General features: G+C 38.2%; 1 protein-coding gene across 2 annotated transcripts in view; it reads right to left on the bottom strand.

Annotated features, from left to right (window-relative positions):
• ELP3 (elongator acetyltransferase complex subunit 3) overlaps nt 1-27,698 on the bottom strand; it is a 98,532-nt gene that overhangs the window by 11,290 nt on the left and 59,544 nt on the right. For both annotated transcript variants that reach the window (XM_055295821.2, XM_055295820.2), the window contains exons 11-14: nt 24,188-24,278; nt 21,582-21,647; nt 19,769-19,996; nt 18,141-18,222 (exon numbers count right to left, since the gene is read on the bottom strand). In XM_055295821.2, coding sequence (XP_055151796.2) covers nt 18,141-18,222; nt 19,769-19,996; nt 21,582-21,647; nt 24,188-24,278 — 467 coding nt within the window. The remainder of the gene's footprint in view (nt 1-18,140; nt 18,223-19,768; nt 19,997-21,581; nt 21,648-24,187; nt 24,279-27,698) is intronic.

The raw sequence follows: 27,698 nt of genomic DNA, 5'->3' as shown, positions 1-27,698 counted from the left end.
GTTCTCATTGTTCAATTCCCACCTACGAGTGAGAACATGTGGTGTTTGGTTTTTTGTCCTTGCAATAGTTTGCTGAGAATGATGGTTTCCAGTTTCATCCATGTCCCTACAAAGGATGTGAACTCATCACAGAATTCTATACCTAGTGAAGATGACCTTTAAGACAAGGGTCCCCAACCCCCAGGCCACACAGCATTTACAGCCACTCCCCATTGCTCACATTACTGCCTGAGGAGAGGTAACCACCTCCTGTCAGATCAGCAGTGGCATTAGATTCTCAAAGGAGCACATATCCTATTGTGAACTACACATCCAAGGGACCTAGGTTGTGTGCTCCTTATAAGAATCTAATGCCTGATGATCTGTCACTGCCTTCCATCATCCCCAGATGGGACTGCTGAGTTGCAGGAAAATAAGCTTGGAGCTCCCACTGATTCATATAATTATTTCATTATATATTACAATGTAATAATAGAAATAAAGTGCACAATAAATGTAACGCACTTGAATCCTGAAACCATCACCCCAATCCCCTTACTATCTGTGGAAAAACTGTCTTCCACAAAACCAGTCCCTGGTGCCAAAATGGTTGGGGACCACTGCTTTAATAATAATGCAAAATAAAGACATTTGTATACGATCAAAACTGGAACAACTTGCTACCAACTAAAGGTGTAAAGAAAACAATGTGTGCAAACTACCGAAATATCCATGAACAGTAAAACAGATAAACTGTAGTACATCATGGAGTCCTACATGTCAATGAAAATGAAGAAAATACTTTAAAGATATAGCAAAGATAGAAGAGCAAAGAAGTGGTAAATACACAGTTGCCCCTGGTATATGTGGGGGGCTGGTTGCAGGACCACCCTTATATACCAAAATCTGCACACACTCAAGTCTTGCAGTTGACCCTGCAGAAGCTGCGTCTATGAAAAGTCAGCCTTCTGTATACACAGGTTTCACAGCCCACAAACACTGTGTTTTCAATCTGTGTTTGGTTGAAAGAAATCTGAGTATAAGTGGACCTGTGTTGTTTAAGGGTCAATTTTATCAGTAAATCTAAGTGAATACTAACTGTACATAATGATATCTTGTGGATTTTAGAAAAACTTGCACACACATGTGCACACAGCAACTTCAGAAAGAAGATCTCCAAATGGCCAGTAAACACATGAAAAGGTAGTCAAAATCATCAGTCAGTTATCAGGGAACGCAAATTAAAACCACAAAGAAATGCCACTCATATTCATCAGAATCAAACAACTAAAACTCATATATTTCCTGTAATAGTGAAAAATTGTAGAAGCACTTTAAAAAGCCACTTGGCAGAATCCTCAGCTAAATCTATGTACTATCTACAACCCAGCAATTGCCCTCTTAGGTATACATTCTACAGAAATATGTCCTGTGTCCCAAAATACATGCACAAGAATATTCGTAAGTCTAACCTGGAAACCCAGCAAGAGTTAAGACAGATAAAATGTGACCTATCAGCGTAATGGAATCCCATATATCAATGAAAAGGAATGAAATACAGCTACTACAATGTTGACTCAATCTCACAGCAATGTTGAGCAAAAGTAACCAGAACAAAAATATGCAACAAGAAAACTAGACTATGTAGTTAAGGGATACATACTTACAAAGAAAATACCGAAAAAGTTAGGATACTGGGAAGGAAGAGGGAAGGGCCAACAGAGGCACTTCTTGAATGCTGGTTATTGACTAAGTGGGGGGTTAGAGAGTGCGATGGTCTGAATGTGCATCCCCCCCAAAATTCGTATGTTGAAACTTAATCCCTAATGCAATAATATTAAGAGGTGAGGTCTTTGGGTGACAATTAGGTCACGTGGCCTCTAGAACTATGAGAAATTTCTCATTTATAAATTACCCAGTTTTGTTACAGCAGCCTGAGTGAGCTAAGACATACAGGTGTTATTTAACATTTTATAAACTCTGCTATTTGTTACAGCTTCCAGTAAACTTTTAAAATGAAAAAGAAGGCAAGATTAAATAATCTCAACTATGTGACTGCTTAAATGGGGAATGAAATCAATTCTTCTCATCTATGGAAAAACAAGTGAGCCAGGGTTGTGATTCCAACTGGACAAAGAATGAACATGGAATTATTAATGTGATGTAACAGAGGAAGAAATAGTGAAGTTTAATTATCAAGTATTTGCTCAGTATGTACTAGGAGCCTGGAAATTGAAGAGTTTTATCTCTTGGAATTCCTTAAGAAAAACCTTGGCTTAATAATTTAAATGTTTTCATGTCTGAAGCAAGAAAATGAATTAGCTATTACAGGCGCATTCTTGTTCTTTGATGCTTACTTGTTAGGACATAGGCCACCCTTCACTGCTAGTAATGTGTTCTTAGATGGAATTAAAATTGAGGCCACATCACACTCTCACAGCCAAACTTGTAAATCTATCCTTTAAAGCTTAAATTTCTGTTTTGATTAGATGCAAAACATTCAGATGATTTATGATTGTTTAATTAAAAGAAATCAGTGAAATAAAACAGTTTTAATTGCTTTTGGGTTCAATTAATCAACTATTGCCTACTTGATATATCTACCAACATTAATACAAGGAAATATATTCATTAGTTTCATTCACTTGCTATTGAAATGAGACTTTATTATTTCTCATTGATCTCCTGCCAGGATGGCAAAATTTTACTCTTCAACAATGCACACTGATATGAAAGCTGGGAAAAGGTTTTTATCTTGAATGTTTGAAAATGAACCAATTAACTATACGACCCTAAACCTTTCAGAACTTTTTCCCCATTCTATTAAAAAAAAATCATACAAAAGTTACCCATGTATAATCTTAGTTCTTCAAATTGGTTATTGCAACTAACACAGTACACATTATTCTCCATCACTGTGGAAATACAGAGTATCTCAAGAGAGTCTCCTACCCAGCAGCCTAAAGGTTCTTCTACACATTTTGAAAAGGCTACTAAGATAAGAACAAAGAATAAAAATAGGTAATTTACAAAGGAGGTATACAGAATCTAAATACATACTACCATGGTAACTTATAGTTGGGTGATGCTGGTGGGTTATCTTACAGCTCTTAGAGAGTTTTTTTCTTTCAGGGAGTCTGGCCCACAATCATCTGATTCAAAATAGAGTGTCTCTGTTCGTATCAGTGCAGGATGTTTGCTATGTCACACATCATTCTCACTTCTTTACTCATGTCAAAAATCATTAGTGCATCTCTGCAGACGTTAGACTGTACCATCTTATAACCTGGTAGGAAGAGGGACCCCTTCTATTTATAGTATCTTTAAATACAGACTTCAAGAGGGAAAATGGCAAGGTAGGAATTTTCAGAGATTCATCCTTCTGCTAAAACGATGATTAAGCTGGAAAAAAATAATTGGAACCAACTGTTTTGGAATGCTGGAACTTGATAAGATACTTATAGTGACTAGGGGAGTGTTTGATGAGGGAGAGGCTGTAAAACTTCACTCAAGGAACAGCATGCTCAAGCCACCAACCATCCCCCATTCCTTAGCTCCACCGTAGCCACAAGAACGGTAACTTATTTTCCTGGAGCAGCTGGCTGGAACTGGAGTGGGCAATAAGGACCTAGTCCTCCAAAAATGTGGGGCTGTGTATTATGTTCACTTTGGAGGTTCCTGGAAGGACCAGTGCAGACACTTGTCTTTGTTTTGACCCCATCTCGCTTCCTTCGTGGAGTGTATCAAAAGATTTGAAGAGATACATATCCTTTTTTCTTTTTTTGAACCAGACGTTTAAGAAAAATCCCTCTCAGGTCACAGGCTGATCACAGAGATAAGAACAGAAATTTCAGTGAGTACACACACAATGAACAACACAGACTTTGCAAAAATAGTTTGGAAAAGTCACTAGAAAGGGCCGAGTGCAGTGGCTCACGCCTGTAATCCTAGCACTTTGGGAGGCCAAGGCAGGTGGATCACTTGAGGTCAGGAGTTCGAGACTAGCTTGGCCAACAAGGTGAAACCCCGTCTCTAATAAAAATACAAAAAAATTAGCCAGGCGTGGTGGCACATGCCTGTAATCTCAGCTACTAGGGAGGCTGAGGCAGGAGAATAGCTTGAACCCGGGAGGCGGAGGTTGCAGTGAGCCGAGATCATGCCACTGTACTCCAGCTTGGGTAACACAGCAAGACTGACTCCATCTCAAAAAAAAAAAAAAAAAAAAAAAAAAAGTCACTAGACAAATGCATGATTACAGACCTCAAAAGCAACTCCCCAGAAAGAGAAGAATGATTTCCAGAGTTACCACATTATACTAATTGTGTAGTTCTCAGTAGTTCAATATAAAATTGTAAAGCATACAAAGAACAGGGAAGAATGGCTCATTCACAGGAAAAAAGAATTTAACAGAAATTATTCCTGAGGAAATCCAGACATTGGGATTACTACTCAAAGACATTAAATCAACTGCATTAAATATGCCTAAGGAGTTACAAGAAACCATGGACAAAGAAAGGATATCAAGGGGATACTGTTAAAAAGAAGGAATGTCAATAGACAGGAATTATATTAAAAAATAGAAATTCTGGAACAGAGATGTATGATAGTAAAAATAAAAAATTCACTAGAGGTGTTCAATGGCAGTTATGAGGAGGCAGCAGACAGAATCAGTGAACTTTAAGATAATGCAATTGAATTTATCTAGTCTGAGGAGCAGAAAGAAAAAATGTAGAAAAATAAAAGATGTGGGGGATACCATCAAGCATACCAATATATGCATTGTTGGAGTCTCAGAGGGAGATGAGAGACATAAAGGGTAGAAAAAAATATTTAAAGAAATGGCTGAATACTTCCCAAATTTGTTGAAAGACATGAATCTATACATTCAACAAGCTCAGCAAATTCCAAGCAGGATAGACTCAAAGAGATCCAAAATGATCACAATATGAGTCACACTGTTGAAAACCTGAGAGAATCTTGAAAGCAGCAAGAGGCAAAATGAGTCATCACATATAAGGAATCCTCAATTAGACTAACAACTGATATTAGAAACTATGGAGGTCAGAAGGCAATGGGATGGCACATTTAAAGTGCTGGCTGAAAGAAAAAAGTAAATCTGCCAATCAAGAATTCTATATCCAACAAAACTATCCTTCAAGGATAAAAGAGAAATTAGGACATTCCCAGATTAAGAAAAGCTAAAGAAGCTTATTACTACTAGACCTGCCCTATAAGAAATGCTAAAGGAAGTCATTAAACCTGAAATGAAAGAATAGGCAGTAATTTGGAACCATATGAAGAAATAAAGAACATTAATAAAGATAATTACATAGGTAAACATAAAAGCTAGTATTATTGCACTTTCGGTTTGTAACTCCTCTTTTCTTCCTGTATTATTTAAAAGGCAAATTCATTAAACAATAATTTTAAGTCTAGGTTAATGGATACACAGGTATAAAGATGTAATCTGTGACAATAACAATACAGAGGGGGAGGGACAGAGATGTATAGGAGCAGGGTGTTTGCATACTATTAAAACTAAGTTGGTATTATTCAAACTGTGACTGGAGGCTTCAAATATTAATTATGATCCCCAAGGTAACCACTAAGAAAACAACTAATAACCAAAAGAGTCATAGAGTGATTACATTATCAGAGAAAACAAATTTTAAGTCAAAACAGGTTACAAGAGACAGAAGACCATCATATGGTGATAAATGTTCAATGATCAGGAAGATTTATACAATTATCAACATACATGCACCTAACAACAGAGCCCCAAAATATATGAAGCAAAACTTGACAAGCCTTAAGGGAGAAATAAATAGTTCTACATTAAGACTTGGATACTTCAATATCCACTTTCAACAATTAATAAAAAAAATTAAGACAAAAGATCAATAAGGAAAGAGAGAACAACACTTTAAACCACTTAAATCTAACAGAGATATATAGAACATGCTACCACTAATAGCAGAATGTACATTTTCCATAAGTGCACATGGAACATTTTCCAGGATAGATCATATGTCAGGTCAAGAAAACATGTCTTAATAAATTTAAAAAGACTGAAATTATATAAAATGCCTTTTCTGATCACAAAGAAATGAAACTAGAATAACAGATGGAAACTGGAAAACTTGTAAGTATGCAGAAATTAACACATCCTTAAACAACCAATGGGCTAAAGAAGAAATCACAAGGAAAACTGGAAAACACCTTTAGCAAATGAAAGACAAAATGCAACATTCCAAAACTTATAGGATGCAGCAAAAACAGTGCTCAGAGGGAAACTTAACAGCTGTAAATGCTCACATTAAAAAAGCAGATACATATGATCACATTTGGGATTTTAAAAGCAGATATATCTGAAATCAATAACCTACTCTACACCTTAAGGAACTACAAAAAAAAAAAAAAAAAAAAAAAAAAAGAGCAAACAAAACCCAAAGCTAACAGAAGGAAGAAAATAATAGATTAGAGTGAAGATAGGGAATAAAAAAAAATCAAAATCAAAAGTTCATTCTTTGAAAAGATCAACTAGCAATGTTTACCTTAGATTGGGTTAAAAAAGAGAAGACTCAAATCACAAAAACAGAAATAAAAGAGGGGGCATAACTACTTCCTGTACAGAAATAAGAATTCTGTAAGAAAATACTATGAACAACTGTACGCCAACATGTTAGATAACCTAGATGAAACAAATTTCTAGAAACATAAAAACTGACTCATAAAGAAACAAAGTCTACATAAATATATAACAAGAAACTGAATCAGTAATAAAAAATGTCCCAATAAGAAAAAGCCCAAAATCAGATGACTTTACTGGTAAATTCTACCAAACAATTGAAGAATTAATACCAATCCTTCTTAAATACTTGCAAAAAACTGAAGAGGAAGGACACTTTATAATTCATTTAATAAAGCCAGCATTACTCTGTTATCAAAGCCAGATAAAGACACTACAAAGAAATCTATAGACCATCATCCCCTTAAGAATACAGACGCCAAACTCCTCAACAAAATACCAGCAAACTGAATTTACCAGCATATTGAAAGGATTATATACGACAACCAAGTTGGATTTATCCCTGGAATGCAAGGATAGTTCAACACACAAAAATCAATGTAATAAACCAAAACAGAATTAAGTGGGAAAAAAAATCATACAATCAGCTCAAATGCAGAAAAAGCATTTGACAAAACTCACAACTCATTCATGATAAAAACACCCAATACATTAGCATAGAAGGGAACTTCCTTAACATTGTAAAGGCCATATGTGAAAAACTCACAGACAATAATATGCTCAATGGTGAAAAACAGAAACCTCTCCCCCTAAGATCAGAAGCCAGATAAGGTTGCCCATTTTCACCACAGTACTTAAAGGTTCTGGCCAGAGGAATTAGGCAAGAATAAGAAATGAAAGGCACCCAAATTGGATAGGAATAAGTAAAACTATCTCTATTCAAGATGACATGATCTTGTATGTAGGCAATGCTAAAGAATCCACACACATACAAAATTATTAGAGCTAACAAATCTAGCAAAGTTGCACAATACAAAATCAATATGGAAGAAAAATGTTTTATTTCTATATGCTTATAATGAACAATTCAAAAACAAAATTTTAAAAATCTCACAATAGCATCAAAAGAATAAAATATCTTGGAATAAATTTAAGCAAGGAGGTACAAGACTGGCACATTGAAAACTACAAAACATTGCTAAAAGAAATTACAGAAGACTAAATAAATGGAAGGATATCCTGTGTTCATGACCTGGAAGACTTAACATTGTTAAGATGATGATACCACCCAAAGCCATATAAAGATCCAATGCAATCCCTATCAAAATCCCAATGGTGGCTTTTGCTGAAATAAAAACAGCCATGTGAAAAATCATATGGAATTTGAAGGAACCCAGGAATGCTAAAAACAATCTTGAAAAAGAAGCACAAAGTTGGAGACTCATACTTCCCAATTACTACAAAGTTACAGTGATTAAAACAGCATAGTACTGATGTAAAGATGGACATATAGGCCAGCAAAATAGAACTGAGAGCCCAGAAATAAACTTTCACTTCTCTTTTCGATTGATTTCTGACAAGGGTGTCAAGAGCATTCAATGGGGAAAGAAAAGTCTCTCTCACAAGTGGTGCTAGAAAAAGTCTCTCTCACAAGTGGTGCAAAAAACTGAAGAGGAAGGACACTTTATAATTCATTTAATAAAGCCAGCATTACTCTGTTATCAAAGCCAGATAAAGACACTACAAAGAAATCTATAGACCATCATCCCCTTAAGAATACAGACGCCAAACTCCTCAACAAAATACCAGCAAACTGAATTTACCAGCATGCAAAAGCTGGTTATCCACATGCAAAAGAATTAAATTAGACTCTTATCTTACATCATATACAAAAATGAACTCAAAACAGGTCAAAGATCTAACTTTGAGAGCTATAACTTTATATAAAGCCCTTAGAAGAAAACATAGAGGAAAATCTTCATGTCCTTGACCTTGGCAATGGTTTCTTAAATATAACACCAAAGACACAAATAACAAAATTAAGATAGATAAACTGGACCTCATTGAAATTACAAACTTTTGTGCATCAAAGGAAAGTATCAAGAAAGTGAAAAGGCAACCCACAGAATGGAAGAAAACATTTGCAAATCACATATTTTATGAAAGTCTAATATTCAGAAAATATGAAGAACTCCTACAACTCAACAACAAAAAGACAAACAATCCAGTTAAAAAATGGGCAACAGACCCAAATAGACATCTCTCTAAAGAAGATAAAAATGACAAAGACATTCAACATCATTAATCATTACAGAAATATAAGTCAAACCTCCCACAGAATGCCATTTTATACCACTAGGATGGCTATAAAAAAAAAAAAAAGAAAAATCTCAAGTGTTGGCAAAGATGTAGAGAAATTGAAATCCTTGTGCACTGTGGGTGGGAATGAAAAACAGTGCAGTTACTGTGGAAAATAGTTTGGTGGTTCCTCAAAAAGTTAAACATAGAGTTACAATTTGACTCAGCAATTACACTTCTGGGTATATAGGCAAAAGAAATGAAAGCAGAACTCAAACAGGTATTTGTACACCCTGCAATATTATTGACAATAGCCAAAAGGTGGAAACAACCGAAATGTCTATCAGACTGATGGACAAAATGTGGTACATAAATGTAATGGAATATTATTGTGCCATAACAAGGAAGCAAATTCTGAGACATGCTACAGCACGGATGAACACTGAAGACATTATAGTAAGTGAAATAACCCAGACATAAAAGAACAGATATTCTATGATTCCACTTCACAGAGACAGAAAATAGATTAGAGGACTGTGCGCGGAACTGGGTGTTACTGCTTAATGGGTTCACAGTTTGTTTAGGGTGTTAAAAATTTTAGAAATAATGGTGATGGTCATACAACACTGTAAATGTAAATAATGCCACTGATTTATACACTTAAAAATGGTTAAAATGGCAAATTCTACTTTACATATGATTTATCAACTCCCCAAATGAAAAAAATTTTCTTACAGTGCATAAAATTTCTCCATGTGTTTGTAGGGGGAAAGTAAGTATTTAAGGGTAGGAAATCTCCAGAGGGAAACCATGTATCCTCAGCCCAAAAACAGGCTTCTGTGTTCCATTACCTAGAAGAAAAATATAAATGGCCAGCACATGTACCTAAAGCATCAGGTATAAAATAGGGTTGCAAGGGGAAACAGAGAGGCATGTCCTCATGGAAGAGAGATGGCACACAAAGGGTCAGGTGCAGGCTGAGTTTTGTTGGACCTGCCAAGCTCTACCTAGGAAAGTGTGAGGTGTGATTGTGTTGCCATGCTTGACTATATGAAAATCTGATACTAGGGTTGGGACAAGAACTCTTGAATTTAGGTCTGTCCAAAGGGTCTATCTTTGGAGAAGGCATTAGAGGTACTGGATGCCTACTAATCACAAAGCAATGGAGATGTATTCCACTACAGCTGACAGCATCCAAAGATGGCTGCCTTCTCCCTTATGGAGATGGAATTTACTTCCTTTTCCCTTAAATCTCGCCTGGCCCAGTGACTCCAACCAACAGAACCGGGCAGAAGATACATTGTGGTAGGCAGTCTCTAAAATGACCCCCAAAGTTCATCACCTAGGGTATTCACAGACTTGTGTAATCCCTTCCCCCTGAGGGTGAGGTGGACTCATTAACACTCTTCTGAGATTAGGTTATAAAAATACTATGGCTGCCATCTTGAAAGAGCTCTCTCTCTCTGATCACTCTCACTGAGAGAGCAAGCTGTCACATTATGTGACAAGCAGCCCTATAAATGGGCCCATGAGGCATGGTGAGGAACCACAGCCCCAAGACCAACAGCTTGTGAGGAACCGATGCCTGCCAAAAACTGCACAGTGAACTTGGGAGGGGATCCTTCAGCTCCAATAGACTCTTGAGATGACTATGGCCCCAGCTGACACCTTGACTGCAGCCTTGTTAGAGATGTTGAGCCAAAGGCACCCAGCTCAGTCACTCTCAGATTCCTGATCTACAGAAACCATGAGATAAAAAATGCTTGTTGTTTCAGCCACCAAGTTTTTGGGTAATTTATTACACAATGACAGATAATATAGACATTCTAGGACTTCTAAGACCAGGCCTTTGCTCCTCCCTCATAGAACCCCAGCTATTTTGTTATTAAGAAGCCCAAGCCACATGGAGCAGACATGTGGACAAGAACCAAGCTGCTCATATGGACAGCCCCAGTCAGAACTGAAACTTCAGACACACCATCCCAGCCAACTGGCTGCCATTTAAGCCACCCCAGCTGAGGCCCTTGACATCACAGAACAGAGAGGAACCGTTCCCTCTATGCCCTGCTGAATTTCTGACCCACAGAATCATTAAGCAAATAAGAGGGTTGTTGTTTTAAGCCACTAAAATTTGGGGTGGTATGTTATATAATAATAAATAACCAGAACAAACACTAATTATTAGGATTTGCAGTGAGGCAACAGATCACACAGGTAGAGATCTGGGGCATGTGGACTGCTTTACTGAACCCCAGCAATTTATTCATGAATGGTGGACAAGTGGACAGTGGTCTGCTTAGGGACTAGAGGACTGGGTGCATACGGAAATGATCCCATGGCCACAAACTACAATTCTAACAGGCACTGTCTTAGAAATGTGAGTTGTTTAACAGCTTAAGCCAGGCCAACTAAAGAATAAGAAATTCCTTGCATGTGTTCTGTTGGAATTAGAAACCTCTTAACTAAAAGGCTCCACAAAACTAGTATCTTGGTTGCTGCTAAGGAAGGCAGCACCAGTATTTTCCAGCATTATTCAGTAATACCTGTTCACCCAAAGAAGAACCTGCCAAATCCCTGCCTCTAACAGATCTAAAATAGAAAAGCTTTATCAAATTGAATGAATGAAGGCAATGTCAAATATTTAGAGAAAAGAACAGTACTATTCATATTCAAGTTACATTGATAAGGAGTCAACACTGCAACAAACTATTAAAACAGACTTTCTGATAGACAGCTGGTATGCTACTGGTACTCACTAGTAGCATAGGGTACGCCACTTTTGGAGAGGGCTTGCTTCCTCAGAAAAAAGCCTGTGAAGTGTCTAATTTTAAATAAAGGTAGTCATTCATCTCAAAGCTTCCAGACCTTTCAGGAATGTTATTAGGAATCACATGATATAACCCTATTCCTCCTAAGCAAAAGCATAAGGCCATCATTCCCTATATCCATAAACTGAGAGGAAAAAGAATGGGGAGAAAAAGTCTACAAATGTGCTGTGTATCTACACTGGCAAGGCTGGACTTCAAGATCTCAATGTGCACACTCTGAAACGTAAGAGGCTGGACTGTATGGACCTGGGATTAGCAATGGCATTTGCCAAACGCTGTACTTCAAATGCCAATCAGCCACTCCAAATCAGTGTCACTAGCTTCTGCCTGGGAAACGTCACAAAAAATTCAGTTGCCTCCAAGATGCAAACAGTAGAAACTCATTAGTGGCCTATTCAATAATATTCAAAACATGTGTACTAATTAACATAGTCTGTGATGCCAAGTGAGAGATGGTCTAATGCACTTCATGTGCGGTGTACTACAAACTGGTACCTGATTCACCTTCAAATGAGTAAATGTCAAGTCATGGAATACAGATTCCTGGGAGGAGCTACGCAACAATGCTGCCACAGTGCAGCTACAACAGACACCAATTAGCAAACACCTAGCTAATTCATTATCTAGCAAAGTAGTATTCCGTGTCATCAATTCCAGTCTGATTAATAATGATGCTGAAATTGAATTCTTGTAGTAAAGAAATACTTTATATTGTATCCATTGTCTTTAAAAAGGTATTAATAATGATTTTAAAAATACTACTGGAACACGCACCAAAAAAGAAACATATATGATCATTGTTAGAATACCAAAATGGAACAGAGGAATATACAGAACCCAGAAAATGTACACTTAATTAGGGGACATTTAGGGGATAATTTGTCACAAAGGAAGTACAAAGGGACAAACACTCTTTCCCTTCCTTTCTGAGAAGCCCTAGACTAACACACGTGCAGGTGCCACAAACTGGTCTGCCTTTGGCAGGCTTCCTGTGTCCATTAGCAAATAGATATGCTACAATGAAGAAATGCTTTTCCAGGCATTTTGGTAAGAATTATGAGTCCATTTTCAGACAAACCTAGTTATGAATGTACCCTTCTTTTCAACTAGAGTATAATGCAAGGAATAAAACTATCTTCTCCTGAGACTCAGGGAGATGTGTAGTAGCCTGGGAGACAGATGAAGGTCAAATAAGTAAATCTCAGCCATTTGTAGTTTAAATGTTTCAACAAAACAACTGCTATTTTCTGCCCACATATGATTTTATTAATCAGTGGTTCTGGCAAACAAAACCATTAACTGCAGTCCTAGAAAGCCATATTGGATTGTATAAGGCACAGGTACATTTATTTTCTGACCAGGAGGTGCTGTGATGTAGTTTTAGGGTCATATAACTAAGACCATCATGATTAAGGATGATTTTATCTCCATAGTGACTCGTTTATCTTCTCTCCTCTCCCCTTCTCTGGCTTTTTAATAGATTTAAACAAAATGGCTATCAGTCTCTGACTTCAGTGATTTCTGTCATCGACCATTCAGACATTTTCCCCATTCTTCACCATCACTGTGTGATACATCGGCCTTGTACGATTCTTGGCCAATGGCCATATTAATTTTCTACTTGAAAGGACACAAATAGAATAATGCTTATGATGAAGCTAGTCAGAGGAGCTTGGGGAATAGCTGGTCATCTTGCTGCATAGCAATTAGCTTGGCAAACTGAAACAGTCACACGACTGGATCTGATACCTAGCCAAAATTGCCAGAAGAAAAAAACTCATTCTGTTGGGGGTGTTAAATGGCTTTTTAAATAGTGACTATCACAGTTATATTTGCCCTTTTGGAAATGGTACAGGCAGTGTGACATCAGAGATCTCCGTTTCCATGGTGATTATTAGTGATGGCATTTCAGACGTTGTGGTTAGCTTCTCCAGTATAATTCCTTGCACTTTACATCATAAGAGAGGAGACAGAAAAACTGCTCATGTTAACATTTTTAAAGGAAAGAATGCTGATCATCCAAGCAGATAAACATTGTGGTTTTTAAGTAAATATAATTTGTTAACCTTGAACAGATGTGTGTTGATAGAAGATATATGGATTAAGCTGGCAAATGATACCACTTGGAATTAATAGGGACTAATTAATTGCTTAGATATTTGGCAGCAATTAGCTGTTATTTCTTGTCTACATGTTATTTTATAAACTGGTGGTTCTCATAACACTGATTTGTCCGTTTTTATATGTAAAAAAATAATATTTTCTTACTGTGAAGTAATTAATCTTGAGTTACGAACTAATCTGGAGTCTAAGTAGGGAGAAAACTTATCTTCCTCTGTAGTCAAAGATAATCAACGAGGGGAAGGTGGGTGAGTTTCCTATAGCCCAACATGAACATTCACGCAGGGCAGGGTGACATTTCACACATCTTCTTTTTTCATATGTCTCTTCATTTCATACGTGACCCCTCAATACACAGTGACTTTGATGCTGATGAAACTGAACATTTCATTTTTACTTTAATTTTCACATTTAGAGTTGATGGTTCACTTTAAAACACAGTTCACTAAGAAAAAAATAGAATAAACCTAAAGGCCTCTCTTTCAAGAAATTGCTTCATTTGATTTTGATACACGAGAAAGTTTTCAATTTTCTCATGTAGCCATAAAGGTAGCTGTCTTTTTAAAAAGATAATCTGCTATAAAATATACAGTGTATACCTATAAACAAAGTCTACTGAAGTAGCACAGATAAAAAACCAATTTGTTTTTAAATACAGAAAAAAGAATACCCAGAGTCTTTCTATAGTGACTCAAATCATATCTACTGTGTAGTTCATAATACTGCCTAGAGGCTGAATCCAAGATTATAAACCCAAGTTACAGAGAAAATCTGGCAAGATGAAGGGAAGTCATAATGAATCAAAATGCAATTTAAAAAAATTCTACCTAAATGCATTACTCTTACACAAGAGTAACCAAAATGATAAATGATTCTGTCTTTCCCTTACTCAAGCTTACTAGTTATGCTAGGACAGAATACCTAGGCCACCACTGTGTACAACTTATACAAAAGCCTACAGACCTGGAACACGGATGGATTTACAAACTGAGGACAAGGTCCGAAAAAAAGTAAACACTTAGGTCAAACAGTATCACCAGTTGTGGCCTAAGTTAATGGGCATTCACAAAGCACAGGATTAACTACCTATGGGAAACTATCACCATTTTCATCAGCAAACACCCAACCTACAATGAGACCGAGATCTATTATTGATGAAATTAAAGAGTCTCTTAATATGGCACAGAAAAGGTCCCACCTACAATTTAATTAGGAAAACATAATTGGTCATGCTGAGAACTAAAGAAGATACTAAGGGGTAGAATTCTAGCGTCAGAACTGTAAAAGATAACCACATCCACTTTTTAAAAATATGGAAATAAAGGCCCATGGAGAGCAAGTAAAATTATCTTAGATCACAAGAAGAGCTACTGGCAAAGCAGGAATGGAATCCTGGCCACCTGTCCTTCCCAGCCCCCACCGCCCCCCATCCAAATCAGTGCCTCTTCTCAGCTAATCCAATGAGGTAACGTTGACAAAATGCAGCCCATAGACACCAGCACTGTCATAAAGAGATTTTCGTTCTAAGGATTAATTTATGGAGAATAACTATTTACAAAAAACTAAAACACATGCACACACATCACTGTACTCACATCAGAGAAACCAAAGTCAAAATGCAAAAACCGGAAAAACACAACATTAAAAACACGATATAATAATAGCTCTTCACATCTGCCCTCCTTGAAGTTCTTAATAATGGACTAACTTCTCCGGCGTCTGATTCAGAAACTTACAAAAAACAGTAATAGATTACTAAATTGGAGAAATAAAAATGCATCATCCAGACAGCAAATGTTCTTGTTCTTTCATTTGAAGGGTGACCAGAGCTTAAGTCAAACAGAAAGTCCAGGCCTACGTAGTTTCCTCTATAGAGAGCAATGGTGGGGCTTCCAGGCAGGGTGACAGGAAGTAATGCTTACGGCATCCTCCCTCCTGAACTCACTAGAGTCCCAAGAAGGCATTCCAGGGCCGTTCCTACAGAAACCCACTGGTCAAAAGAAACCCCTTGTATAGAAATGAAGTAGACCTATCATAACAGCTGACAAGAGAAAGGTTCTTCCCTGTTAATTTGAGCAAGTCTCTTCTTGTTATTTGAGAAACTCTACATGCAGATGATCTGAAATTGAGCTATTATTTAGATTATGATAAAAAGCTAGGGAGATGGATATGGCAGAAAGAGGGCAGATGCTGATTTCCACTTAGAAAATGGAAATCACCCCACTCATAAAAAGCGGAAACTGAGGCTCTTATGAGCAATTGGATATGACCTCAGGCAAGTCAGGGGTCCTCTCTGCATGCAACATCGTAAAAAGACACAGATGTCATGAAGGCAGATGAAATAATGTAGAGCAGTGATGGAATATGCATGCTCTTCCACTTTAAATTTGATTAGGTTCCCACAGACACCAGAAAGTCACTTGACTATTATCAGACTCTGGGAGTGTAGCACTGCCAGGATCACAGAGCGTTGTCATTATCTCAGTGACTGAAAAGAGAATACACTTGGAAGAGAATACTAAAGCCTTGCTTGTGTACAAAGTGTGGTCTGAAGACAGCATGGTATCACCTGGGAGCACAGGCCCCACCCAGGCCCACTGAGTCAGAGTCTACAGTTTCACAAGATCTCCAGGTGATTTGTAAGCACACTGAAGTTTCACAAGCACTTTACTGGAACACTGACAGTGCTCTGACAAAAGGGGCCATGGAAATTTCAGGTGTTATCAACTCTACACAGACGCATGTGCAGAGGGGTTCTAAGTCAGTCTGGCCCTTGCCTGGTACTTCTGATCAACCACAGGTTAAACAGTTGAGAAGTAAACCTTTTTTTATTACAGGTAACAGTACCAATCAAGTGAGCCTTGTTTAGTTACCTCTTCTGTGTGCGATGAAAGATAACAGAAAAAAAAAATAAAGCTAGACATGTTAAAAAAAAAAAAAGCTTTAGGAATCTGTCTGGATAATGTCAAAAACCTCAACCACACTAAATGATTATAAGTGAGCCTGAGTCATTACATTTTCATAATTATAATCATTAAAACCCAAGCATGGGTATTAATTTACTGATTGGCAACAACTTATTTATTTATTTATTTATTTAAAAACCTCATTTCAACTTTCATTTTCAGAAGAGATGATTTTCTCAGAAGGCGTATTTTAGCTTTAGGAATGTAGTAGTCTAATGGGAAAACAAACATGCTGGATGAAAAATAACCTACATTTTGATCATGGCTCTCACCCTGTTAACTTCTTACTGGGAACAGCGATTTCTGTAAGGATACACAATGGAACAGCAGATGTGAAAGGGGTCTACGCCATTTCTTGCTCCACTCACACATGCTGTACTGAGTTTTCCTTTTCATGCCCACTTCCCCAGTGACCTGCTGTCCTAGATAAGGAATGGGGAAGCTCCTGATGGGGTTCAGAACACACTACCGCAAAAGACGGTGCCTTGGCATACTGAGTATCTTAAGGTGAACGAATCAGAAAATGACGGATGCAGGAAGGACCCTCTGACCTTCCCCTTCCTTCTCCCGATGCGGGTCATGAGATGCTCATGAGGGAGGTGCCCTCACACCACCTGGAGCAAACAAACACCTTCATCTCTGAAGGCAGAGGGGCACCTTGAGGGATCTAAATGAACAGACCTTGCTAAACATTCCCGTTTATCACCCTTAGCTCTTACTCCTGTGTCCTGTCTTATTTTTTCATGACTTTGCACTTGTATAAACACTCAGGTTCAGCCATTTCTTTGGGTCTTTATTTCCTTATAAAGGCTTTCCTGTTCCATAAAATTTATATGCAATAAATGTGCTTTTCCCCTGTTAATCTGCCTTTGTCAGTTTAATTTTCAGACCCAGCCAGGGACCCTAAGAGGACTGGGGAAAACTTTTTTACTCCCAAACAGGGGAAAGCTGTTCCCCAGGATTGAAGTTACTGACAACAAAATTGAAAGAGCAAGAATTTGGCCTTTAAACAGCTCATACTGGCAACTGAGGTTCTATTTTAATTTCTGAACAACAGTGATAATCTCCACAATAGTGAAAAATACTCATGTTTTTCTCCTGTCCATATCATCAAATTCCATTTCCTCAGATACAGTAACCGGGCACAGCACAAAGAGGCGACAACCATGCTGACCAGTGTGACAGAGAGTGCAGAAGAGGGGATATGGGTCACAGGTCCTGACTCTCAGAGCGCTCGGAAATCTATTCCACTAAACTGCTTTTGTGAATTTTGTTTGAGCACAAGTCCTTCGCCAGTCAGCTCAGCTCAATTTTGAACGTAATAATCATCAACGGGGCAAGAGGGTACCAACATAGTTTTCACTGTGGTGCCAAGTTCAAAATGGGAAGGAATCATGAACTTCACCCTCCCCCAGTTACCTGATATCACAGCGATTTTCCCAGACCCATGTTCTTCTCTAGCTATTCTTTCTGCTTCCTCCATCAGCAGCATGCCAAATCCCTGCACGGAGCAACAAAGGGGAGTGGGAATTAAAAAGGAAAGAAGTTCATTAAGAGGGGTCCATGAAACAAGAAGGCTATATACTTTAGTAGTTGCTAAAATCTGTTAAAATAAGAGTGAAAAAGCCCACTTAAGGGAGTAAGGAAAAAGAAACCATTCAATCATACCAAAGGTACACCGTAGCAGACAATTGAAAAAGGTGTAACTTTCGAACAAGAACTACCAAAAGGTATTTTGTGGATGATGTAATCTATTCATAGGAAGACAGTAATTCCCTCTCAAATTCTGTCTGTTTTTAGGTAAGTTCTAGGCAATCTCTAAATGATGGAAGTCTGGGGCAATATGTCTTTAATTTCTTAGTCACCTCTCTCCTTTTTTTTTTTTTTTTTTTTTTTCTCTTGAGACGGAATCTCCCTCTGTTGTCCAGGCTGGAGTGCAGTGGCTCACTGCATTGGGCGAGATCACTCTGGCTCAATCTCGGCTCACTGCAACCTCCGCCTCCCAGGTTCAAGTGATTTCTCCCATCTCAGCCTCCCGAGTAGCTGCGACTACAGGCACATGCCACCATGCCCAGATAATTTTTGTATTTTTAGTAGAGACAGGGTTTCACCATGTTGGCCAGGCTGGTCTTGAACTCCTGACCTCAGGTGATCCACCTGCCTCAGCCTCCCAAAGGGCTAGAATTACAGGCGTGAGCCACCACTCCTGGCCACCTCTCTACTTTCTAAGAGTTGAGAAAACAGGCAAAATTCTTAAATAATCAATTTTGGCTCCTATATCATATCCACCATTAGTTTTTAACACATTTTCTGGAAATTTTAAAAAGTGAGTTATTAAGGTAGGTTGTCTGGGGTTAGAATAGGGTTCCCCTATGTATAATATGGCTTAACCTTAGGAAGTGTTTCATAAGTGCTTTCCCATCACCATCTAACCTGACTCCACAATAAGTTGACCCATATGAGATTGCCAGTATTAGACGATTTCTTACTTTCAAAAATACTAACTGCAGGCCAGGCACAGTAGCTCATGCCAGTAATCTCAGCACTTTGGGAGGCCAAGGTGAGTGGATCATCTGAGGTCAGGAGTTCGAGACCAGCCTGGTCAACATGGTGAAACCCCATCTCTACTAAAAATACAAAAATTAGTCAGGCGTGGTGGTGCACACCTGTAATCCCAGCTACTAGGGAGGCTGAGGCAGGAGAATCACTTGGACCAGGGAGGCGGAGGTTGCAGTGAGCCAAGATCACACTACTGCACTCTGGCCTGGGTGACAAAGTGAGGCTCTGTCTCAAAAAAAACCAGTTCCATGTGGTTCAATCTGTTATATTCCAACTGACTGAATCTCAGTTTATCCTTTCCTCCCAGAAGGATACAATTTGGAGAGAGAATGTCTCTGAACAACTAAAACACTGGCTCCTCTGTTTCTATGCTTCTCTTTCCCCTCTCCTGCTCCTCTGCCTCTTCCTCTTCTCTTCACCCCATTCCTTTTCTCTTTTCCCACTTAGGCAGTTTCTTAGAATCCAAATAGAAATGGAATACAGGATACCTGATGCTGAAATTTAGTAGGATCCCGGCTGCTCACAGGGACCACACTTCCATACACATGCAGCTCTCGTACTATGGAGACACCTCCACCCAATTCGAAACGGAAAGTTTCCTCTGAACACTTGCGTAATCGTAGGAGGCCAATCAAAATGTCTTGATCTGGGTCTTCGTATGACAAGAATGTTTCCCAGCCACCATTTGCAACATAATCTCTCCTTACCAATTCAACCTATTTAGTAAAAAGCCACAAAGAAATTATTCAAAATTAAAGAACCAAATTCATTTTTGTAATTGTATGTATTTATTTAGGTTAATATCTAGTTAGGGATAAGGAATGAATAATCACTAATTATGTTTGTTTTTATTTGTCTACTCTCAAATAGCACCAAGATTAAAGTTCACACCTTGTTCATGGACTATTATAAAAGGAAAACAACTGTATAATTTCACAAATACTTGAACTTCATTAACCTTGAGACTCTTACAGAGATCCAGCTCAATAAAGGCTTCCATGCATTTGACTCCCCATGAAGAGTCTCTTAATGTAAAATTTCAAAATCACGTCACATGCGTAGCTCTCAGGAGCACCCTTTTGTCTCAAAACTGTCAGGTGCTCAATGGTTTGGGTTTCATCTTCTAGTCCTTATCGCCTCCACTGAAACCTATCTTTGGGGAAGAAAAATGTGATGCTGGTTATCTGCACCTTGATGAAATTTCAAGGAAGTATGGCCTCCCACAGGGCACTTAAATATTATGCATAATTATGGGATAAAAATGTTAAAGAAAGTTCAATCATGGAGGGTAGCTTTTGGGGGGAAGCTTTGTGGTAGCAGTCTGCACAGGCTTTCGGCTCTTCAGCTCATTGTATAAATGGCTCTTGTACTTTTCTTAAATAGAAGCCATATATAACAATATGCACGCACAGAGAAAAGTATACACGTGGACATGGCCACACACAGAAACACTCGGTAGATGGGGAGATGGTACCCAGAGCAAGGTGAACAATTCAGGCTAACACATATTCCTTCTCAACAATGTTTGCTAAATAACAGCATAAGAATTTGGCAAATTGTGTTGGGTCTACTTTTTCTCTCAAAAGGTCCTAAATGTGAAAAATGTCAATTAACTGATTCATGCTGAGAACACAAACATCAATGCAGAGATCATCTATTCCAGCCTTTCTCAAATGGGGTTCCACAAGAGAATCAAATCCTACAGAAAATCTGGCATACAGCTAGACATTATGAGTATAAGAGAAAAGTTAATTCATTACATACTATGAATGCCTTAAGGCATTATGCTTAATTTTTGTGGAGCCTGTGGATAAGGGCTGATCTATTCATTTGCTTATCACCATTGGGCAATGGCTGAATAGTTACACATAAAGAGAGAAGCAGCTCATACTATGCTCTTCCCAAATGTAGCTCGTAGTCACAGGGGACTATTTACAATTGAATTTATTTTAAATTAAAAATTTAGTTCCTCATTTGTACGAGCCACATTTCAAGTGCTCAACAGTCACCACCATATTGGATATTGGATAGCTCAGATCATAGAACATTTCCAACACTGCAGAAAGTTCCATTGGACAGTGCTAATCTAGAATGAGGTTCAGACTTCGTTTTCCTAACCTGGCTCTTCTAGAATTCTCATATTTGGCTTTCATGGTTTGACACCAGTATCTAATCCTTGATTAGTCTCTGCTCTTAGTTATTTACTCCTGGGGCTCTGTCCTTGGTTAAGAATATGTGGGCCCAGGGTTGGCAAAGATCTAAGGACAGTACCTAGGCCCTCTATGACATGAAGAGACTAACCTGGTATGGCCGTACTTTGTGATGAATTTCTTGGATTCCAACTTCTCTGGTTCTCACATCTCGACACTGTCAAAAAAATTGGCGGGAGTGGGGTGGGGGGGTGGGAGGGGCACAAATATAAAACTGGTAACTAATTCAATCTTTATTTTTATTTAAACCTCTCCACCAAACCCTGGGCTCAAAATTAAGTTTGCATAAAACTTACAGTGAATAAAAGAGCTGAATTTCAAAATAAAACCACCTTTAATCAATCTGAGGATGGGGAAACCACAGTAGGAATGTATGAAGTAGTACAGCAGTGCTTTTAAAATAAATTTAGAATTCGAAAAAGATCAATATACAATATAATCTTAGCAGTAAACAATGTAAATCATAAAAGTAAGAAACAGGTTTGCCTAGGGGATATAACTATCTGAAAGTACAATCCAGAAGTATGTATATAAAGAGTAAAAAGTAAATTCCTAAATTTTTAAAACCTCCATTTTATGGCAGTTAACATTTTTAGCATCACCATATTTGTATCATTTTAGGAACATCCAAAAAGTACATGTTGAAGAATGGCTTTTTTTTTTTTTTGCAAGAAGGGCACTGTGGAAGAAAGGAAGGGAAAGAAGAAGAAAGGAAAGGAGGGAGGGAGGGAGGAAGGAAGGAAGAGAGGGAGGGAGGGAGGGAGGGAGGAGGAACCTAGAGCCATGTATTACATACTCTGAAGCACAATCACAAATGGCTCTTTGAATATCTAAGAAGGCATGGAGCTGCCTGCAGACAATGCCAATGCAATGCCTGGTCTGCATGGCCAAGCATCTGTGATGTGGCTCTCACTTCTATTCCACAACCCACAGTGCATGCTACGCTACCAGACAGTTACAATTACATAATCCTTTTCGTTATTATAAATCACTGTAATTATTCAATTATATATCTTATGGTGTTATTTCCCCCCAATAGAACAAACCATAAACATTTTCTTCCAGTAAGAAAAGATCACTGTGGGAAATTTGATGATGTCACGTAAGCTTTTCTACTAATAGTATATTTATGAAGGACTGCTATATATGTATAGAACTCCAAGAGAAAAATAAGAGCTCATTATTCAGTTGTAGAAAACTAAAGCTACTTCCACACCCCAGGAACTAGCTCAAGATAATGCTTTGCTGATGTAGAGTCCATGAATTCCAGTAAACAAAAACTATACAGCAGACGAAGATGATCAATCTCTGTAATTATTAATCTATTTAATGTAGCTGCTGTCCTTTCACTACAGTAGTTCTATATAGTAGCTAGCATGGGAATGTATTACTGTTCCATGTTCTTAATGAACATCTGCATGCTGTTTCTCTCTTTTTTTTTTTGGCATGCTTTTTTAAAGGCAGAGATTGGTGTGTGCTTATTTTCTGCTCAAGATGTTGCCTATAGGAACTAGACATATTTTGGCTACGACTGAATTCCAGCCTTTGGACTCAATCCCAATTAGCTTTAATAGAGGCTAACAAGGCTTATGAAGGGTAAGGGTTAAAGAAGACGGATAGATAATGAGATTGTTGGGATAACCAGGCCAGGTCAGTCACCTTGGCCTTCTTGAAGGTCAGTGGCCTTCTTAGAGGCGAGAGGAGATGGAGAACACAAACAGCTGGAGCCTGGGAGGCAAAGCAGGCACACAATCTTGTTTGGTGTCATTTGCTATTTTTCTGGAACATAAAATTGTTCACTTTTTTTTGGTAGAATATGCCAATAATGTTCACAAACTCTCCCCTGAACAATCTTCTGAAAAATTTTCTCCATAATAATTTGAGTGAGAGAATAAAATGTCTTAGGTAAGTCCACAAACACCATATGCAATCCTTGGAACCATGTCTTTCAAAGTGTGGCCCACATCTGAATTGTGCATGAGAACCATGTACCTAGTGCTGGATAACAAACAGATAGGTCCCATCCCAACCTACTGATCCAGAATCTCTGAAGGCAGAGCCCAAGAGTCGGCCCTTGGTCTCAACACCACTCCTGGTTTATCCCTTTAGCAGCTCTAAGAAGTTCCTGAGCACTGGAGTTTCAAACCTTCCTATGACTTAAGAATTTCCCACAGAGACTGTTAAGTTGCAGGTTCTTGGGCTCTTTGTACATCCTGGGCCAGCACAGAGGAGATGTTTAGTAAATATCTGTGAGCGAAGAAGGGACTTTAATGGCCAGAGGGATGGGAGACTGGTATACGTGGGGCAATAGCAGTTTTGGCAATTATTTCATGCACATAATACTTGTCTTTTTGAATGATTATGCTTTCTTTTCAGGAATCACATCTCCTTTTTCTTCAGTCAATAACTGAATAGCTAATACTTCAAAAGAAAAACTGTTTTTAAAAACTGGAGTGGGGCACGCAGTTGGCAATCTGAGCAGGCAGAAGAAAGCAGAAGGGAATGAAGGAACAGGAGGCAGCCCCTGCACCACTGGCTTCAGCTCCGACACGGTCCAGTGACTATGCCTTCAGTATCTGGGGGCTTTCTGACCTCACCTGCAAGTCTGGTTTTAGGGGTGGTAGTGGCAAAGTCTTTTGTGTTTCAGATTCCTCTTTTTCTCAACAGTTGTGGCCTGACCGCCATATTTGCTCTTACCTGTGTTCCGAGGTCTTTCATTCTTGCAAGTGCCAGCTCTCTCAGGTTACCATGCTCTACTCCTGAGCTAACTAAGGGCATTGGAATATCCCTGTATACAGGAGAAAAACATAAGCTGTTGCAAAATAGAAATCATTCTCCACAGCAGTAGGGCAAGGATATTAAAAAAATTAAAAAGAACAAAAATAAAAAAGCAAGAAACCTATGAAGCCGACCAGGAAGTCAGAGGCAAAGCCTCCTAACGAGGGGCTTCTCTATGCCTCAGCTTTCTCATCAAGGAAATTATGATCTCCCCTGACCTTCAGGGTTTCTGTGAAAGGCACCTGATAGAAATCACTTTATAAAATTACAGAGTGCTAAACAAATGACTGAATGCCCAATAACCATTTGTAAAGATTTTTTAAGTAAAGAGACATTTTTACCAAATAAATCAAGAAATAAATTTTTTCCTTTACAAAATTTGTTCAACAATGTAGCTTACATTTTCCCACACAGCTGCTGAATGACAAGTAACTGGGATGCTCAAAAGCCTGCCTTAGCCAGCAACTGGTCTCAAAAATTAAATCTTTTTTCCTTGTTTCTCAAAAATCTAAGTTAAAAGTGACTGTGCATTAGAGGAATAACAGCTTGCCTAAAAATAAGAGGAAATAAAATTTATTTCCTGGCATTAATACAGCATAAAGTACCAGGCATCAAGGAACTTCCATCAAGAGCTGAAGTTATGAGTTCCATTTTAGTTGCTCCAACACTCTCCTCTAGACAAAAATCAGTATCTAAAGATAAAATAGTTAACAAAATCTGAAGCAAAAATATGCTCGGCACATCTGCTTCCTATTCAAAGACAAGTCTCTAATTTATTTTGTCTCCTATGTGGTTGATCAGAGGAAAGATGTGGAGAATATGCCAATTGTCTTTTCTTCTCATTTTGCTTTTGAATCAACTTGAGTCTTTTCCTCCTCTTTTCACTTATCCCTTCAAATGTTAAATACAATTAGCTAATTCATCCATTTGATTTTAATAAGATATTCCTCCAGCAAAAGTATCAAAAGTCAATCAATTAGCTTTAAAAGCTATACAAATAAGTCTGTTAGGCTCTGGAAGCCAGGAGAGTTGCCATGCAAACTCTATAAATCAAAGATAAGTCAAAATTCTTTAAGACAAAGACACACTGGAGGGTTCAAAGTGAGAGTGACATAAAATGTATATATTAGAGTGACCAGAGTTAGCATATATGGCTTACTTACAGTTATTAGTAAAATAAATTTCTATCTTTGGAACTATAATTTTCTTAAAATCAAATACATTTTAAAATTAGTAATCAGATGATGCTAAATGAAGGCTATTAAAGTAAAAAATATGGTTGATTTTGGCAAGGAACATATGTATATTTTTAAAATTTTACTGTTTCAGATTGTATAAGCCAAAGTCTCCTAAATGCCCTTTTTTACCCTGAAATAATTTATAAAGAACTCACAAATATATAAATTATTAAATATATGGCTATACATCATATATATTAAATATATGGTTATACATCTCATATATACACATATAAGAAATATATAAAACTTAAAATGTAAAACATCATACACGGCACAAAATTAATCTGATAAAGTCAGTGGCAACCAGTGTTAGTGCCCATTACAGGACAAATACATTTAATTCTTGTTATTCATGATAGTTATGCTGTTGTGGATACTCAATTAGTGAATACTAAAGCATTGTCCACAGGGGATATACAGGGTTAGGTTCCTGTGAGCCCCTAAAACATCTTCAACTGATCAATGCATAACCTTGTTTGATGCATGTTTCTTGTTTAAAGGCATCTTATGACATATAGATGATTCATTAACATTGAACTCATGGCCACAGCACTATAACTCATGGACAGTGCTGTAACTCAAAGCAGCTTACCTAACGCATGTAATTTCTCTAAGTCACACAACAGCCTTCTTGCATTTAGGAACATGAGACAGCATCTCAGAACTACACTTGGGGCAGCGCTCCTCTCTGTGTCCTTAATTAATTAAGAAGAAAATGAATGAAGAGGTGCAGAATACCATGGATGGCTGGACATGGGAAGAGAGCAGAGGCCTAAAGGTAGGGCTTCTGTGGGTTGAAGGATGACTGTATGTAGGAAACTGGTCACTGAGAAGTTAATTACCCAATGCACCAAAAACCAATTAAAAAATCTCAAACTCTTAAAAGGTAACATCAGCTCTGTTACGATAGGTAGAAAACACGGTTTTTAAGAGTCTCCTTTGTAGAATGGACTCAGCAGAGATAATCCAGGACAACGATGTGTACGAGACTCGCCCACGGAGCCTACCCAGCCCACAGAAGGGGCTGCAGAACTCATCTCTCAACCAACAGGACAACTTCCCTCCATTAGCTCCCCAATCATAAACGATGCTCTGTTGTCCTGCTCTTATCCTATTGCCCCTTCCCTACATCCAAATTAAACTTCCTCCTTACCTATGAAGAAACTGATTTGCTTATTAATCCATATGCACAACTTTATACTTCCTCTTTTCACTGGCACACAGAATTCAAAGAACTGTTCTAATTTCTAAACAGCATACTTTGAAACTTGATAGGGACAAATGTGGACAGGTATTAAACACATGGAATTCATTAATCTGATAAGTGGCAAAGGTAGAAAACATTAACCAAAAATTCATCTAGACAGACTGATAATTTACAATCATAAAAAGCTGAGGCACTTTGGAGCCTTAATTTGACATTAGGGAAGAATATTAGGCCCTTCTTTGGTACTTTAAGTTCTCTGCTGGCAAATGACAATTTGGTTAGGCAGACCCTGAGTCTGCCTCATTATGGAAACTACTAAAGCTTGCAAATGACATGTAAACCCCACAAGGATTTTCTAGGATATGACATCTGGTAAATCACCATAGTCAGAGCTACCTGGATGTTCAGTAATGGTTTCAAAACTAGGATATGAGACCTACACATTAAAAATCCTTTATGGTGCCAAGACAATTCTATGAGAAAATAATAGTCTTTTCAACAAATAGGCAAAAGAATGAGACTGGACCCCTACCTCATGCCATATATGAAATTTACTCAAAATGGATCATAGACCTAAATGTAGTAAGAGCTAAAACTACACAACTGTTAGAATAAAACACAGAAGTAAACTTCATGCTGCTGAACACTTTTTTTTTTTTTTTTTTGAGATGGAGTCTTGCTCTGTCACCCAGGATGGAGTGCAGTGGCATGATCTCAGCTCACTGCAACCTTCGCCTCCCAGGTTTAAGCAATTCTCCTGCCTCAGCCTCCTGAGTAGCTGGGATTACAGGTGCCTGCCACCACACCCGGCTAATTTTTGTATTTTTAGTAGAGATAGGGTTTTGCCATGTTGGCCAGGCTGGTCTTGAACTCCTGACCTCAGGTGATCCGCCTGCCTCGGCTTCCCAAAGTGCTGGGATTACAGGCATGAGCCACTGTGCCCAGCCACTGCTGAGCTTCTTCTACATGACGCCAAAGCACA

Source organism: Symphalangus syndactylus, chromosome 10 (assembly GCF_028878055.3).
Source record: "Symphalangus syndactylus isolate Jambi chromosome 10, NHGRI_mSymSyn1-v2.1_pri, whole genome shotgun sequence".
NCBI lineage: Eukaryota > Metazoa > Chordata > Mammalia > Primates > Hylobatidae > Symphalangus > Symphalangus syndactylus.
This window is presented reverse-complemented; position numbering and strand designations above follow the sequence as displayed.